We start from the raw sequence: 19,351 nt of genomic DNA on the forward strand, positions 1-19,351 counted from the left end.
TGATAGATCCCATTCGGGAGGTTGCCCGAAGGCGGGGTGGGGTGGGACGACTGAGAGCGGCTACTCCTATTGGTCAGTGGAGGGACGATGCAAATAAGGCGCCATATTTGTTTGGGTCACGTGCAGCCAGCTCTTCGGACTAGAGAAAGCCAGGACGACGAAAGAGCAAATCAGCTACCTAGCTAATGAGGACCGTTCATCTCAGTTTTTACCACTCCTCAGCTCAACACCTTCTGTTTTGCGTTCGCCGGAGCAGATGGCAGGAATATCAGTGTCCCTTGATTTTTTTTTCTTCTTTTACTTCCTAGCATTTGAAGTCAGCTTTTATTTTTAAAAAATTTTAAAAAAGATTTTATTTATTTGACAGAGAGAGAGGTCAGAAGTAGGCAAAGAGGCAGGTAAGAGAGAGAGAGAGGGGAAGCAGGCTCCCTGCTGAGCAGAGAGCATCCCAGGACCCTGAGATCATGACCTGAGCCGAAGACACAGGCTTAACCCACTGAGTCACCCAGGCGCCCTGAAATCAGCTTTATTTATTTTTATTTTTTTTTAAGATTTTATTTATTTATTTGACAGAGAGAAATCACAAGTAGATGGAAAGGCAGGCAGAGAGAGAGGGAAGCAGGCTCCCTGCTGAGCAGAGAGCCCGATTGGAGACTTGATCCCAGGACCCTGAGATCATGACCTGAGCCGGAGGCAGCGGCTTAACCCACTGAGCCACCCAGGCGCCCTGAAATAGGCTTTTAATAAGTGCTAACCTGTGACAGTGTTTTGCCAGGCCTTTGGAATACCGAGAGCAGGGAAACCTGGATCCTTCTCTATTGTTATTCTATCCAACTGGGCTCTGTTACAATCCCAGAATCTTACATCCTGAATACCCATTTTCTGCCTAATTCCATTAATTTATTTGCTCATTTGCCTGACAACCGTTAATTGAACGGGGTATGAGTCCCTATTTTACAGGCTAAGTTGTGGACCCTGTCCTCAAAGAGTTCAGAGTCCAGTGAGTAGTGCATGCCAGTAATTAGGATACAATAGTTTAAATTATAATAAGACAAAGTGTGCATTGAGAGATGAGACCAAAGAAAGAGCAAAAGATTTTTTGCAAATATAATACTGCACTCTGAAACTGAGTATTAAAGCAACAGTTTACTAAGCTTCTTTATCACAGCTGCTTTTACACAGAAACTTGTCTGGTTTCTTATGGTCTTCTTAAACTACAAACTCATGTTTCTCCATTAAGTGTTTTCAGTTTAAGCAATTTCACACAGAATTTCCCAAACTATTTCACCACCAAAGTGTGGATGAAAATAGCAAAGCAGGTGCACCTGGGTGGCTACCCCAGTTAAGCTTCTGCTTTCTGCTCAGGTCATGATCCAGAGTCCTGGGATGGAGCCCCAGTAAGGCTCAGTGGGGAGTCTGCTTCTCCCTCTCCCTCTGCCCCTCTTCTGGCTTATATGCACGTTCTCTCTCAAATAAATAAAATCTTTTTTAAGAAAAAGATTTTATTTATTTGACAGAGATCACAAGTAGGCAGAGAGGCAGGCAGAGAGAAAGGGGGAACCAGGCTCCAGAGCCGGATGTGGGGCTCAACCCCAGGACCCTGGGATCACGACGTGAGCTGAAGGCAGAGGCTTTAACCCACTGAGCCACCCAGGTACCCCTCAAATAAAATCTTAAAAAGAAAAGAAAGGAAAAAAGCAAACCCAAACAAACCCAAGCTCTTTTTCAAAACCTCTTCTAGGATAGATGGGTTCTTTTTCCTTGAAAACTAACATGTCTCTCTGGTCCATTACACATTTTATAAATGTAGTGACAAAACAAAGAAAATAGACAATTCCAAGCAAGGTTGATAACCACTGTAACGAGAAACTGACTGGAACTCAGTAACTGATTGTCGTGAGAACTACAATTCCCAGAAAGCAGGGGAGCCAACCTGGGGCTCTCTTCCTACCTCTGATTGGATATTTCGCCAGAGCGATGACCCAGTCAGCATTTGCGTTGTTGCTTTGCGGCGCTTTCCGCGGGGAACTGTGAGGGGTGGGGGAAACTTTGAAAGTTGGATGCTACAGACCCGGTACTGGAAAGTTTCATGCGGGGCGGGGGGGGGGGGGGGTTTGTGGGGAAATGGGGTGCGCTCAATATTTTCTTCTCCTTCTCTGGGCCCCTCTCTGTGTTGCTGATTTCGGGGTAGGGGTGAATCTCTCTTTGATCCAGTACACTCCCCCTAGGCCTATAGGTATCTTAACAGGAACCCCGCCGCTGATCTGGGGGCTTCTGGCTTTCTTTTGTGGGAGATGCTGGGAAACTGCTCCTTGTTGGCAAAAGTTATTTTTAGGGAATTCGGGTGACATTTTCGCCTCTTTATGCTGTTTGGGGTCTCGGCAGGGGAGTCCATCATTAAGCGAAGTTTAGGGTCTGCTCGCCTTCTGGTGGTGTTGAAGAAGACGTAGTTAAAAGCGAGGAGTTCGATCTCTGGTTTGGAATGCGGACTCAACCATTTGCCCGCCGATAGACTATACACAAATTTTTCAACTCAATACCTCAGTATCCTTAGTCTGAAAAGTGAGGGAAAACATCAGACCGAAGCTCTTGGAACAGTACTTGGCACGTAATAAGGGCTCAATAAATATGATCTATTATCGTTACGTAACAGTTTTCATTGACCATCTTACGTGAGGATTTTTACTTTTTTGGGAGGGAGGGTTTCAGCCTTCAGGATGGAATTGCTTCCCTCACTCCTGTTCACAGGTGCAGGCAACGCACGTACACAGAGCAGGAATTTAAGTCTCTGGTGGAAGAAACAAGCACGCAAGCTGTAATAATACGTTAATAGGATTATCCAACAAATATGTACAAAATATGAGACATTGGAGAGGAAGAGAGTGAGTTGGGGGCAGGCTTTGTGGAGGAAAGACAAGGAGTCAGGGCTAACTGACTTTTGTGCAACGTACCAATCTCTCGTGGCTGGAAAGCCGATAAGTGAGGCGACAAATGATGTTTTGCTGCCTGGATTGATAGCTCTGTGTGTCAGGCACCAAATCCCTTAACCTTCCACTACATTCTTATGAGATAGATATTCGAATTACCTTTGTTTTACAGATGAGGAAGCACAGACACCAGGAGATGAAGTAGCTGCCAGGAAAGCGGGGATCTGGGCCTTGCAATCAGATACATGAATGAGAGGGAAGTGAGAGACCAGTTGATGAAGGGTCTTTATGCGATCTTAAGAAGTGTGGAATTTATCCCAGGGTCTAATGGTCTCATGGGTAGTTTTTTTTTTTTTTTTTAATATTTTATTTATTTATTTGACAGACAGAGATCACAAGTAGGCTGAGAGGCAGGCAGAGAGAGAGAGGAGAAAGCAGGTTTCCTGCTGAGCAGAGAGCGGGGTGTGGGACTTGATCCCAGAACCCTGGGATCATGACCTGAGCCGAAGGCAGAGGCTTCAACCCACTGAGCCACCCAGTCGCCCCTCATGGGTAGTTTTAAAGGTGGACAGTGACAGGGTTGGAGCAAATTTTCAAGTAGCTACCTCTGGCAGGAGGGTGGTACTGACCTGACCCTTGCAGACCAGTTTGGTGCTTCTTCTGTCAGCTTCCATAGCACATTTAAAAATCAATGACAATACTTACTGCACGACTATAATTATTTGTGTATACATCTCTTCATCTTTTACCGCGTGTTCCCAAAGGGTAGGGAATATGCTTAGATGATTCTTGTACCCCAGGACTCACAGAGTGTGTGATTAAGAAGTATCTGTGGAAGGAGCAAATGAATGGATTTTTTTTTTTTTTTTTTTGATAGTCAAGGACTAACCGGAGGCCATATGGATATGATGATGGGAGTGGCCCTTATGAGACTGAGATAGCAGAGTTGGTTATTGTAAAAGGCCAGGAAGTTTGGGTTCTCCTTTTTGATTGAATTTATCGGTTTAAATGGTGTTATTGCCCAGAACTATCTGATCTGTAAAGACACTAGGAAATGATACAGCAGATATCACTTGATAAACTATTTGGGAAACAACTCAATACTGACAAACTCCCACTGGAGAATGAGAGGAATGTATTTTGTGTTTGGGAGGTGTGTGTGTGTGTGTGAGAGAGAGAGAGAGAGAGAGAGAGAGAGAAAGGAAGAAGAGGGCGAGAAAGGGAGGGAGAGAGTTCATTTGATTCAGAGGATTTAGATGTTTTGTAGAAATTTGGGCCATGATACTGGAAATAAACTGGTATCTACATTATCAGTACTATGTGATTTTGTTCCAGACTGTTACTCCTTTTCTGATAACTATATTGCTTTATTGCCTGGCACGATGAAGAGTTTCTCTTTCTTCTCTACTCAAAGGACATCTTGCCATCTCAGTGAGATAACACAGCCTCTCCTTTGTATGCATTATGAAAGCAATCACAGTGATTGTGTTCTAGTTCTCTGAAGGCAAATATTTCATGAGTCTCTTTTAGCCCCAGTGAGATTCAACAACAAGAGTGAAATTTAATTGCCTGTGAGAATGTGAGCAGCTCATACAATAAAGACAATTTCAGTTTGTAAATAAGACCTAAAATAATAAAACCTCATTTGAATCAGAGGTTCGCTCTGCCTCGTAGAAAAAGAAGTTAAATATGATTATGGGCTTGTAGTAGGGTGAAATGGTTAAGATGGGTTAGAGTCATCTTAGAGTCAGACTTCCTGAGTTGAAATTTTGGACCCACCATTAACTTTTTCTGATGACAATGGAATAGCTAACATTTCTAATCTTTGATGTTCTTGTATGTAAAAACTGGATAATTAATCAGACTTTCTTATAGGGCTGTTGAGAAGATTAAACGTGATAGTTTATGTAAAGCTCTGGAACAGTATCTGGTACCTAGTAGGTGTACAGTAAATTTATTGTTGTTACAGTGCAGTGAAAGTAAAGGCTTTCTAAGGAGTGCTTGGAAATACTCCTTGAGGATTAATTACGTATCCAAATAAAATTTATAAATGCACTGAAAATCTTAAGATGCTATACAAATGAGAAGTGGTGTCCTTATATTAATGTAAGAAATACCAAAGAATTGTGTGAGATACACATTTTAATGTTGTTGTGTTTCTCTGTGTGGATGTTTGGTAGACCTTTAGAAAGATTCTGTAGCCGTTCTTTATTTTATCAGTAATATTTTAAGTACTATACATTTCATTTTGCATCTGGAAAAGCTTGAAGAGTTTTTTATTTTGTAGTGTGTTTTGGATGGACTATTTAATATTGATTATGCCCTTTTCCAGTTCTTTTCAGGGTCCTTTTCCTGCTGCATCTGCATCAGGTCCTTAGGCATGGGTAGCAAGAAACTCAGACGAGTGGGATTACCACAAGAGCTGTGTGACCGTCTGAATAGATATCAGATTGTTACCTGTCAGGTAAAATTTATGTACTTTTTCTCTTGGAGAAACTTTAAGTACAAATTAATTATAGATATATGTTAATAACTCCAAAATAAGCCTGAAATATGAAAATCTAACTTTTTTTTTTTAAAAAAAGATAAATGACAGTGCTTCTCCAGAGGCTAATTTTAAAATAACAGGCTATGGGATGCCTGGGTGGCTCAGATGTTGGGCGTCTGCCTTCGACTCAGGTCATGATCCCAGGGTCCTGGGATTGAGGCCCACATTGGGCTCCCTGCTCCGCGGGGAGCCTACTTCTCCCTCTCACACTCCCTTTGCTTGTGTTCCCTCTCATGGTTAAATTATAATATGCTCCTAATTTTAGAATGTTCCTGTCTCTGTAATACTAACTTGTATAATCATCACTCTACATCATGCTGTGTCTCTCTCTGTCAAATAAATAAATAAAATCTTAAAAAAATAATAATATAAAGTAAAAGGCCACTAACATTGTATTTTTTTTTTTTTAAGATTTTATTTATTTATTTTACAGGCAGAGACCACAAGCATGCAGAGAGGCAGGCAGAGAGAGAGGAGGAAGCAGGCTCCCTGCTGAGCAGAGAGCCCGATGCGGGGCTCGATCCCAGGACCCCGAGATCATGACCCGAGCCGAAGGCAGCGGCTTAACCCACTGAGCCACCCAGGCGCCCCACATTGTATTTTCAAATGTGATTTCATTTATCCAGATTCCACTATGTATTCATTTTGGGTCAGGGGAGAATGCTTATAGCATACTGTTAAGTATACTCATGCCATTTATTTGGGATTCTAGAGAAGTTTCATCCACTTGAGAGAAACTTTGCAGTGACGTAATAAATAGGACTTAGATGAGGAGATGGTATTAAAAATGGATAATATCTCTTGCAAGCAAGAGGATAATTTTCCTATCACTGAATGAGAGAAATGGATAGAGCAGATGTTGCATTTTTTAAATAAAGATTTTATTTATTATTTAACAGAGAGAGAGAGAGATCACAAGTAGGCAGAAAGAGAAAGAGGGGGAAGCAGGCTCCCCGCTGAGCAGAGAGCCCGATGCAGGGCTTGATCCCAGGACCCCGAGATCGTGACTGGAGCTGAAGGCAGAGACTTAACCCACTGAGCCACTCAGGCACCCCAGATGTTGCATTTTTAAGCACAATAGTGAAGCAGATCCCTCTTGGGTTAAATAAGGTTTTATGTTAAGATTTAATTCTTTTTTTTTTTTTTTTAAGATTTTATTTATTTATTTGACAGAGCGAGATCACAGTAGGCAGAGAGGCAGGCAGAGAGAGAGAGAGGGAAGCAGGCTCCCTGCCGAGCAGAGAGCCCGATACGGGACTCGATCCCAGGATCCTGAGATCATGACCCGAGCCGAAGGCAGCGGCCTAACCCACTGAGCCACCCAGGCGCCCTAAGATTTAATTCTTAATAAGACAGATTTTCAGGGGCGCCTGGGTGGCTCATTGGGTTAAGCCGCTGCCTTCGGCTCGGGTCATGATCTCGGGGTCCTGGGATCGAGCCCCGCATCGGGCTCTCTGCTCGGCGGGGAGCCTGCTTCCCTCTCTCTCTCTCTCTCTGCCTGCCTCTCCATCTACTTGTGATTTCTCTCTGTAAAATAAATAAATAAAATCTTTAAAAAAAAAAAAAAGACAGATTTTCAGAGTATGCTACAATTTAAAAAAAATTGCTTTGTGTGTTAATGGTGTTTTTGGTTCCTCTTATATATTTAATTATCCTCATGTTCATACTTGAAAACACTCTTAAAAGTATGAGACTTAATATTTCATTCCATAGTCAGTTTTATCGTCTCAATGATTAAATACTTCCTCTGAAGGATCTCATAGCTTAGTAAGAAATCTGTTTCAACCTGCACTTTCTGGTGTCTGTGCCCAAACTCCAGCACAGGGCAGTGTTCTTATATACCTGGGTTGGAGGCTGCTGCTATGTGATGTCACTTGATGTGTCCTCTGATATATGCTAGCTAAATTGGAGGATGAGAAGGTAAGTTTATGGCATCATATCTTTCAGTTAAGGTATATAGGGGGCAATACTATAAGAAACATATAAATCTGTGATCTACAACAAATTATGCTTTATCTATACGTAGATAGTGTCCATTAAAAGTTTCTTTTTAATTCCAGTATCTTTGTTGCACATACATGTTTTAATAGTCATTTTATGTCTCTTTAGGACTTTTTATGTCTTTCCCCACTGGAGCTTATGAAGATGACCGGCCTTAGTTATAGAGGTGTCCATGAACTTCTATATATGGTCAGCAGGGCCTGTGCCCCACAGATGCAAACGGTATATATATATATATATATATATTTGTATTTTTTTATGATTTGGTTATGATTTTTGAGACGATTCTTAATCTCATTGGAAATATTTTTTGGGGACTGCCTGGGGGACACAGTTGGTTAAGCAACCAGCTCTTGGTTTTGGCTCAGGTCATGAGCTCAGGGTCATGAGACTGAGCCACTGTGTTGGGCTCCACTCTCAGTGTGGAGTCTGCTTGAGCTTCTCACTCCATCTGCCTCTCTCAAATAAATAAATCTTAAAAAAAAATACAATTCTATTTGGGATCAGGCAAATGTAAAAATAGAGATGAACACCTCAAAAATATTGACTCACACCATTAAGTTAGTCCTTTAATGAGAATATGTGAAAAATTTATGTAGTATATAAACTCATGGGAGACAGTTCCTAATTATGGGAACGAGGAAGCAACAGGAAGTTTTTTTCCCCCCTGTAGCTAATAGTGATATTTCAAAAAGACATCTGTGTCTTTTGTTTGGGTAGAATTTGTGGACCTCATGTTAAACTATAATGTGCTCCTAATTTTCGAATGTTCCTATCTCTGTAAATACTAACTTTTATAATCATCACTCTACATCATAAAGTACACATATGGGGTTTCTACTTGCTTATTGATTAGATAATACTTAAAAACTTTGCTCACTCTTTTTTTTTTTTTTAAAGATTTTATTTATTTGAGAGAGAGAGAGAGAGAAGAGACAGAGAGAGAGGGAGAACAAGCATGAGCTGGGGAGAAGGACAGAGGGAGAGGCAGAAGCAGACTCATTGTGGAATACAGAGCCTGAGTGGGGCTCGATCCCAGGACTCTGAGATCATGACCTGAGTTGAAGGCAGCTGCTTAACCAACTGAGCCACTTAGACACCCAAAAACTTCGCTCACCCTTGAGAAGAGTTAAAGTCTTTTATAACAAATCCTTGTCAAGTGGTACAATTATTTTATACTTTCTGTCTCATAACTTCAGTTTTTCAACATGTAGATTTAGTGCATGGTAGAAAAGATCTTGTTTTCCCAGAATAAGAGTGCCTGGAAGTCTGCTTAGTGCTTTATAAATGTATTTATTTAGGTGAATTATAGATTCCTTACCTTGCATCTTATATTGAAATTTGTTGACCACTGAGCAAAAAAGTGGAGTTCAATTCTATGAAGTACGAAGGAAGGGATGGTAGTGTCATTTGAAATTCGTGAAATTAATGAATAGATGAAGTATTTTCTTTTGTTCGGATTTATCTTGTGATCTAAGAAAATACCTCATAGGCAGAGTAGTCAGAAGAATTAGAATTGGAGACAGGTATTGGCACTTTCTTAGCTTTGTCATTGACCTCCAAGCCTTGAACAGCTCACTTTGTTTTATGGGAGAAGGAGGAGAGCTAAAATAGTAAGTGATGATGCTATGACTAGGTTCAATTAACTTGTTACTATTTTGAAGCTCGTAAAGCACCAAGAAAGTGTTTCAGTTTGGCATGTGTCATTCTGTTTGGTCAACATATATGGCGTATTTCTAGTTAGAGAATTAAAGAGAGCATGGGCAGGAAATTCACCTTTCGTCTCCACTTCTGCTACCATTTCAGCCAAGGTATCAGTACCATTCCAGATGCCTTCTCTAGAAACCGTTTTTCTCCTTTGTTGTATGTTCACTTCTGTAGCAGTCTCTAGATTTGAGTCTTGCTGTAAACATTGGCTTAGCTTCAGTACATTTTTCTAGGGAATATATTTTTGTTCATTGATATATTCCTTTAACTGATATTTATTGAGGGCCAGCCATGTAGCAGGTACTCTTGTTAGGTCCTGGGGATCTTGTAGTGAACGTGGTAACATTCTGCCCTCATGCAGCATACAGTGGGAGAAGTCAGACATTACACATATAAGTACATAAACAGTTATTTGTAGTAATGATAAGTCCTACCAAGGAAAAGTATGAAAAACTCTGAAACTTATTAACAGGGTTCGTTACTTAGTTCCAGGGTTAGGAAGGGCTCGCACTAGGAAGTGACACTTTAGCTAAAACCTGAAGGATGACGGATAGGGGAGAGATAGGCAAAGTCAGGAAGAAGGTGAGCATGGAGGAGTCTGTAGGCCGGGGGACCAGGATGTGTAAAGGCCCTGTGAGAGAGGGAGGATGGCACTTCCCGGCAGTAACATCAGGCTGATGTGATGAACAAAGCGGCGAGGAGCAGATTGACCTCAGAGATGAAGTCAGAGAAGCAAGCAGCAGTCAGATCATGGGGCCTGCAGACATGTAAAGGATTTTGAACTTTATTCTGAGAGCAATAAAAAGTCCTAAAAGGGTATGATCTGTGTTTTTAAAAGCTCAGTCTTACACAGAGACTTTATAAAAAAACAAGATTCCTGCACATCTCAGGCTGACTGTGCTGTCCTGATTGTTGCTGCTACTGTTGGTAAATTTTTTTTAGAAGATTTTATTTATTTATTTGAGAGAGAGAGAATGAGAGAGAGTGAGTGTGAGAGGGGGAAGGTTAGAGAGGGAGAAGCAGATCCCCTGCTGAGCGGGGAGCCCGATGCAGTACTCAATCCCAGGACTCCAGAATCATGACCTGAGTTGAAGACAGTTGATCAACCAACTGAGCCACCCAGGCGCCCGGTTGTTGGTGAATTTGAAGCAGGTGTTTCCAAGAGTGGGCAGATCCAAGAACAAGCCCTTCTAGCTTACACACTGGGTGTAAAACAGCTAATTATTGGTTAACAAAATGGATTCCACTAAGCCATGCTACAGCCAGAAGAGATATGAGGAAATCGTTGGGGAAGTCAGCACCTACATTAAGAAAATTGGCTACAACCCCGACATAGTAGCATTTGTGGCTATTTCTTGTTGGAATGGTAACAATATGCTGGAGCCAAGTGCCGACATGTCTCGGTTCAAAGGATGGAAGTTCACCCTAAAGATGGGAATGCCATGCAGAAAAATGAAATTGGACCATTTCCTTACACCACACACGAAAATAGACTCAAAATGGATGAAGAACCTCAATGTGAGAAAAGAATCCATCAAAATCCTTGAGGAGGGCGCCTGGGTGGCTCAGTGGGTTAAGCCGCTGCCTTCGGCTCAGGTCATGATCTCAGGGTCCTGGGATCGAGTCCCGCATCGGGCTCTCTGCTCAGCAGGGAGCCTGCTTCCTCCTCTCTCTCTCTACCTGCCTCTCTGCCTACTTGTAATCTCTCTCTGTCAAATAAATAAATAAAATCTTAAAAAAAAATCCTTGAGGAGAACACAGGCATCAACCTCTACGACCTCAGCCACAGCAACGTCTTCCTAGGAACATTGCCAAAGGCAAGGGAAGCAAGGGCAAAAATGAACTATTGGGATTTCATCAAGATCAAAAGCTTTTGCACAGCAAAGGAAACAGTTAACAAAACCAAAAGATAACTGACAGAATAGGAGAAGATATTTGCAAATGACATATCAGATAAAGGGCTAGTGTCCAAAATCTATAAAGAACTTAGCAAACTCAACATCCAAAGAACAAGTAATCCAATCAAGAAATGGGCAGAAGACATGAACAGACATTTCTGCAAAGAAGACATCCAGATGGCCAACAGACACATGAAAAAGTGCCCCACATCACTCGGCATCAGGGAAATACAAATCAAAACCACAATGAGATAACCACCTCATACCAGTCAAAATGGCTAAAATTAACAAGTCAGGAAATGACAGATGCTGGCAAGGATGCAGAGAAAGGGGAACCTTCCTACACTGTTGGTGGGAATGCACTGTTGGTGCAATCACTCTGGAAAACAGCATGGAAGTTCCTCAAAAAGTTGAAAATAGAACTACCCTATGATCCAGCAATTGCATTACTGGGTATTTACCCTAAAGATACAAACACAGTGATCCGAAGGGGCATGTGCACCCGAATGTTTATAGCAGCAATGTCTGCAATAGCCAAACTATGTAAAGAACCTAGATATCCATCAACAGATGAATGGATAAAGAAGATGTGGTGTGTGAATATATATATATATATACATATGTATATATATATATATGAATATATATAGTATTCATATATATATATATGAATACTATGCAGCCATCAAAAGAAATGAAATCTTGCCATTTGCGACGACGTGGATAGAACTAGAGGGTATCATGCTTAGTGAAATAAGTCAATCGGAGAAAGACAACTGTCATATGATCTCCCTGATATGAGGAATTTGAGATGCAACGTGGGGGGTTGGGGGGTAGGAGAAGAATAAATGAAACAAGATGGGACCAGGAGGGAGACAAACCATAAGTGACTCTTAATCTCACAAAACAAACTGAGGGTCACTGGGGGGAGGGGGGCTTGGGAGAGGGGGATGGGGTTATGGACATTGGGGAGGGTATGTGCTATGGTGAGTGCTGTGAAGTGTGTAAACCTGGCAATTCATAGACTTGTACTCCTGGGGATAAAAACACAGTATATGTTTATAAAAAAATAAAAAATTAAAAAAAAAAAAAGAAATTGAACTAAAAAAAAAAAAAAAAAGATGGGAGTGCCAGTGGAACCACATTGCCTGAAGCTCTGGATTGCATTTCTGGAACCACAAGCCCTTGTGTTTGCCTCTCCAGGATATCTATAAAATTGGTGGTATTGGTATTGTCCTTGTGGGCCGAGTAGAGACTGGTGTTCTTAAACCTGGAATGGTGGTCACCTTTGCTCATTATGGAAAAAAGCTGGAAGATGGTTCCAAGTTCTTGAAATCTGGTGATGCTGCCATCGTTGATATGGTTCCTGGCAAGCCTGTTCGTGTTAAGAACTTCGTCATCCTCCTCTGGACCATTTTACTATTGGTGATGTAAGACAGACGGTTGCTATGGGTGTAATCAGAGCAGTGGTCAAGAAGGCAGCTGGAGCTGACAAGGTCACCAAGTCTGCCCAGAAAGCTCAGAAGGCTAAATGAGTATTATCCCTAGTACCTGCCAGTCCAGTCTTAATCAGTGGTGGAAGAATGGTCTCGAAACTGTTTGTGTCAATTGGCCAATTAATAGTAAAAGACTAGTTATTGATAACAGTGCATCATAAAACCTTCAGAAGGAAAGGAGAATGTTTTGTGGACCATATGTGTTTTTTTTTGTGTGAGGCTGTTTTAAGTTATTAATTTTTAAAAATCAGTACTTTTTAATGAAAATGTGACCAAAAATCTGTTATAGAATTTTGAGACCCATTAAGACAAAAATTTAATGAGAAAAAACCCCCCACAACTCAGTCTTGAACACAGATAAGTGATTGGAAAGGAGCAGGAAAATATTGGTGAAGACCACTTAGGTATCTACTCCTATATTCCAGACAGAAAGTGGTTGTGACAAGCGTTTTTCGTGTGGTGTCAGTGCAGATGGCATTATGTGAGTTGTTCTGAGAGATATTTAGGAGGCAGAATGAGTAGCATTGGTGATTGTTTGCCAGTGGGTGGTGGTGAAATACAGGAAAGTGACAGATGAGTCCTTGATTTTTTGCTTTGGGAAACTGGGTAGTGCCACTTCCTGGGATAAGGAATGCTGGAAAAAGGATCAGACTTGATGGAGGCAGATCATGCATTTAATTTGGTACTTGCTGAATGTAAGGGGCTTATGAAACATTGAGTGGAGATACGAAGCAGGCAGTTCAATACATGGATCTGCTATACAACGCATACATACTGTTGTAGCAGTATGCGTTTGGGAGTCATTAGTGTAAATAAGACAATGAGATAAGCATATCCAAGACCAAGTCCTGAGTGAAGCCAACACTTTAAAATCAGATTAAATAATGATGCGTCTGAGAAGCAGCAGCCACCACCATAGAAGAAAAACTGGTTGAGTGGCATACCAAAATACTCCTTTTTGTTTCATTTATATACATACCATCATTTCTGATATTGTATACATACTATCATATCTTATCCTGTTCCTTCATTTTAGTCTTTTTTATATGTGTCACTAATTCTATTATTCTTTTTTTTTAAAAATATTTTATTTATTTATTTGACAGAGAGAGATCACAAGTAGACAGAGAGGCAGGCAGAGAGAGAGAGAGGGAGGGAAGCAGGCTCCCTGCTGAGCAGAGAGCCCGATACGGGGCTCGATCCCAGGACCCTGAGATCATGACCCGAGCTGAAGGCAGCGGCTTAACCCACTGAGCCACCCAGGCGCTCCTAATTCTATTATTCTAGTGATTAGTGCTCTTATAGTGGCAAGGAAGTACTTTAATGTTGACAGATTGGGCAGCCTTTATATGTTTGATAAAATGTCTCCAAGCCTATCTACCAGGCAATAGCCTGATGATATATTGTAGATAATATTCAGGCATTTCTAAATCAGATGCATACCAGATGACTTTTTCTGTAGTTTTTCTTTTCTTTTATTTACCTGAGTATAGCCTTAGAAAAATGTGATAATCTATGGTTTAAATGATCTAAGAATTTAATAGGTGAGATTGGAGAGAAGTGGGGACATTTGTGGCTTACAAATATTAATATGCTAGTTTTCCTACTTCTTCACAGAAGCAGAAGGACCTTGAATTTGATATATAGATTTATTAAGTTGTAAACTGGAAGTGGTTAGAAACTGTCTCTGTTTCTGTTCTCAGAGTTTATCATAGTATATGGCATGCATTAAGTACTCAGTATTTGTTGAAAATGAAGGAAGGAAGGAAGGAAGGAATAGTTAATGTTCTATGGCTTGATCTCAGTTTATTTGGGCAATTTAATAAAATAGTAATTTTTAATGTTAGAAATTATAGAGGTAAGCGTTCTTAAACATTGCTAGGTATGTAATCACATTAATCACATTTTAAAGGCCCCTTTTCAGAAGAAGGTAACATTCACAGGTTCCAAGGATTTGATGCAGACATTTCTTGGGGGTCCATTTCTCAGGCTACCATAGCTACCTTCAATCTATTCTTCACAGACCAACCTTGGTTTGAAAAGATAACTTGAGCATGCCATTCCTTCTTACTCTCCACATTGACCCCAGACTTCAACAAGGCTCTTTCGTGATTTGGCCCCTGCTTATTTCTCCAGCCCCATCATTGGCCCCACTGTGACCACACTCCATCTTTCAACCATTCTCACTTTTTATTTTTTGTAGTTTTTAATTAGTTTCCATTTTCTCCCTTTCTGTATGTGTTCTGTCTCTTTGGCAGGAATATGTGTATTTCCTTTGCTTAACAGCTATTTCACATTATAGCTCAGACATCCAGCTCCTCCTGAACTCTTCCTGGATCACAGAATTCATAGATGAGGTATATACTGTCTCTGTGAGTCCACTTTCCCTGTCATGGTGTCTCTGATAACTGTATTGTAATTGCCTGGTTTCCAGTCCTAATTTCAACTGCTGGGTGACCATAGGTACTGTGAGGGCAGGGCCTCTGTCTCCTGTCATATCCCCATATTCTGGCATAGTCTCTGGCATGGACTAAATATTCATTTAACAAATAAATGTTTGAGGAAAAGAGAGATGGATTGGGATTCCAGCTGCTAGAAACTGAGGTTTGGAGTGGGTTTCTGGTTTTTAATAGAAATGGAGATTGAAAAGAACATCTTCTTTTTCTTGTTCAGGCTTATGGGATGAAGATGCAGACGTCTGCTTCTCTCTCCCCAGCGTTCTTAGCCACAACCCTTTCTGCATTGGATGAAGCCCTGCATGGTGGTGTGGCTTGTGGATCCCTCACAGAGGTAAAGGAGAAACTTTCCAAATCTCCCACTGGCCTGTAACCTTCAGAGCCAGGGGAAAAAGTTGAGTTGAGAAACATAGATTATTTCATACCTCAAGGGCATGGTTCTCCACTCAGGACCTAGTATAGTTGCTTTTCAAAAAATAAAGTTATTCAGAACAGTCCTTCCTGACCATGAAGTCTGCTTTGGTTGCTGTTTCTTAAAATTAACTTAGAAACTGATGAATATTATGGAATAGCATGAAGCGATTTGGGGGAATTAAAAAAGGAACAGTACTTAGTGTATGAGGAAGGAAAATTTGAAATTTTATTAACATGTGGGCAAATCATGGTATTAAACTGAAGTGAGCTATTTTTAGTTTCTGTTGTAGATAAAATTTGGTTCTAGGATGTGATAGGCTGTGTTAGTTTTGTGTTGTTGCACAACAAATTACTTCAAAATGGAGTGACTTAAAACGACAATTGGATACTTACTATTTCTGTTTCTTTGGGAGTGGCTTAGCTCAGAGTTGTCCGTGAAGGATTCAGTGTCTTGAAGGCGTGTGGGGCTGGAGGATATTTCCAAGAGGGCTCACTCATGTAACTGGGATGTTGATGCTGGTTCTTGGTAGGCGGTCACAGTTCCTCTCTGAGTAGGCTCTCCACAGGCTGCTTGAGTTCCTCAGGACATGGTGGTAGACTTCCCCCTGGGTGAGTAATCCAAAAGAAGGCAAGATGGAAGTGGCAAAGCCTTTGATGATTTAGTTGTGGAAGTTACACACCATCAACTTCTGCCACATTGTCTTCTTAAAAAGCATGTCATTAAGTACAGATCACATTCAAGGAAAGAGAAAATTGGCTTTACTTTTTGAAAGAATTATCAAGAATTCAAGGACATTCCTTTCTTTTTTTTTTTTAGAGAGGAGAAGGGGGGAGGGGCAGAGGGAGAAGAGGAGAGAGAATCTCAAGCAGGATCCATGTGGGGCTTGATCTCACAGCCCTGAGATCATGCCTGAGCCAAAAATCAAGAGTTGGACACTCAACAGATGTTACTTTAATACATGTGTATATTGTAATATGATTGCTGTTGTAGCAATATTTACCACATAATTATAGTACAATATTACTGTCTATATTCATTAGACTGCATTAGAGCTCTATGGCTTATTTACTTTTCATTACAAGTTTGTACTGTTAAACACCATCACTTTAAAAAAAAAATTTATTTATTTTAGAACAAGAGAGAGGGCACAGGTGAGATGGGAGGGAGATGAGGGGCAGAGGGAAAGAATCTCAAGTAGAGGCCATGCTGAGGGTGGACCCTGATGCATGGCTCAGTCTCCAAGACCCTGAGATCATGATTTGAGCTGAGATCAAGAGTCAGTTGCTTAACCAACTGAGCCACCTGGGTGCCCCAAACACCATCACTCTTATCTCCCCACCCCACGCCTTTTTAACCACCTTTTTAATTTTATAGATTTAACTTTTTAGATTCCACATGTAACTGATACTCTATAGTACGTTTCTTTCTCTGACTTACGTTGCATAGTGTAATGTGCTTAGGGTCTGTTCATGTTGTTGCTCATGGGAGGTTATCTTCCTCATGGCTGAGTAATTTTCCATTGTGTATATATGCCCCATTTATTAGTATTATTTTTATTAACATAATGTTAATGTTATTAATGTTACAAATAATGTTATTTGTTTCAGGGGTACAGGTCTGTGAATCGTCAGTATTACATAGTTCACAGCACTCACCATAGCACATACCCTTCCCCAGTTTCCATCACTTAGCTGCCCCATCCCTCCAACCCCCTCCCCTCCAACAACCTTCAGTTTGTTTCCTGAGATTAAGAGTATCTTATGGTTTGTCTCCCTTTCTGGTTTCATCTTCATTTTTCCCTCTCTTCACCTATGATACTCTGTTTTGTTTCTCAAATTCCTCATATCACTGAGGTCATATAATAATTGTCTTTCTCTGATTGACTTATTTCACTTAGCATAATACCCTCTAGTTCCAGCCGCGTTGTTGCAAATGGCAAGATTTCATTTTTTTTTTTTAAAAGATTTTATTTATTTATTTGACAGACAGAAATCACAGGTAGGCAGAGAGGCAGGCAGAGAGAGAGAAGGAAGCAGGCTCCCTGCTGAGCAGAGAGCCCGATGTGGGGCTCGATCCCAGGACTCTGGGATCATGACCTGAGCCGAAGGCAGAGGCTTTAACCCACTGAGCCACCCAGGTGCCCCAAGATTTCATTTTTTGATGGCTGCATAGTATTCCATTGTGTATCTATACCACATCTTCTTTTATCTGTTCATCTATCAATGGGCATCTAGTTTCTTTCCATAATTTAGCTCTTGTGGACATTGCTTAAATGCTGCATTTTTTTAAAATGCTGCATTTTTAAATCCATTCACCTGTGATGGACATTTAGGTTGTTAACATATCTTGGCTATTGAGAATACTACTATGATAATCATTGGAATGCAGGTATCTTGATGAAATAGTTTTTACTTCCTTTGGGTATATATCCAGAAGTGGAATTTCTGAGTTCTATGTAGATCTATTTTTAATTGTTTTGAGGAACCTCTATATTGTTTTGCATAGTGAGATTGAAGATATTTAGAAACTACCACAGTTCTTTCCCGCATGCTGCATTGGCATGCTTACTGGTCCACTGTGATAACTCACACACTTACCAGGATACTCCTGAAGAACTTCTTGCCTGAGACTTCTAGGGGCATAGATATTTTAAGCAAACAAGAGCAAACTCTGACTTTCTCATAGTCATGGATTCCAGTGTAGATTTTTTTTTTTTGAAAATGGGCATTCTGTTTTAGATACTATACCTTATTTTATGTCCTGTCTTCTAAGAAAGGTTTAAAAATGTGTGTGTGCTAGCTTAGAGGATGACTATTAGATAGTTGATAAATGAGTGAGCGAATCTTTAAAAGAAACAAAACCCCCTGCTGTTGCAGGGTACCGCCACCAGATGGTGCCAGAATCTTACTTTATGTAATCTTTTTGCACTCTAGCGGGACGTCTTCAAGTGAGTTTGTAATGGCAGTGTTCCACAGTTACAAAGTTACTTAAATAACAAAAACTGAACTTAAGATTAACTAACAACTAATTTAAAAAAATGTTTAAGTTTTAGAATACTTTTCAATACTTTTTCACTTGACATTTGTCAATTCTTTCTGAATCCAAGTGTTAGTTACCAGCCATGTTGGTGTTTTGTCATGATCTGCTTGGTGGACTTGGAGCACAGATGCTCTGACTGCCAGTTCTGTACTTCCTGTTTTAGGTAGAGGTAGCTTCTTCAGTTGTTTCGGGATTTTTTTTCAGTTGACTATAGGGAGTATTTCTATTTACCTTTTATTAAAATTTATAAAATTTTAATGTATATTATATATATAAGATTAAATATAGTCTGCATGTGTAAGTTATGAAGTCTTATGACCCTATGACTTAATAAGAACCAGAACAATACCAGAACCATTGAAACTAACCATGGGCTTCTCCCTGATCCTATTTTTACCCTTCACTGAGATCTAATTTTTGTCCTGAATTTTTACCATTCCTAAAATTTTTTCCCCTTTAGTTTTCTTTTACTGTCTGTGACCTAAATAGGTGCTATGACATTTATTTAGTTTTGCTTTGTTTTGAGCTTTATTAAATCATTTCTGTGATTAATTCATATCATATTTCTTCTGTGAATTATTTTTTTTTTCACTTAATAATGTCGTCTAAGATTTAACCATGTTGTTTCAGTTGACAGGAGTATAATTCCCTTTTCTTGCTGTATCATATTCCATTTTGAAAATATGCCACGATTTATTTATCTTTTTTCCTGTGAGTGAACATTTGGGTTGTTTCTAGATTGCTGCTAAGATAAACAAATTCTATGAAAATTGTACATGTCCCTGCATCACATGTACAGGTATTTCGCTGGGACAGGGATTGGTAAATTTCTGCCCAATGATCAAATCTAGCTTGGTGTCTGTT

General features: G+C 40.3%; 1 protein-coding gene across 2 annotated transcripts in view; it reads left to right on the top strand.

Annotated features, from left to right (window-relative positions):
* The first annotated feature begins 2,003 nt into the window (after positions 1-2,003).
* The window catches only part of RAD51B (RAD51 paralog B), a 683,675-nt gene continuing 666,327 nt past the window's right edge, over positions 2,004-19,351 (top strand). For both annotated transcript variants that reach the window (XM_059373463.1, XM_059373464.1), the window contains exons 1-4: positions 2,004-2,074; positions 5,260-5,391; positions 7,585-7,698; positions 15,251-15,367. In XM_059373463.1, the coding sequence (XP_059229446.1) occupies positions 5,308-5,391; positions 7,585-7,698; positions 15,251-15,367 (315 nt within the window). In that variant the 5' untranslated portion in view covers positions 2,004-2,074; positions 5,260-5,307. The remainder of the gene's footprint in view (positions 2,075-5,259; positions 5,392-7,584; positions 7,699-15,250; positions 15,368-19,351) is intronic.

This window comes from Mustela nigripes, chromosome 13 (genome assembly GCF_022355385.1).
Source record: "Mustela nigripes isolate SB6536 chromosome 13, MUSNIG.SB6536, whole genome shotgun sequence".
Classification (NCBI taxonomy): Eukaryota; Metazoa; Chordata; class Mammalia; order Carnivora; family Mustelidae; genus Mustela; species Mustela nigripes.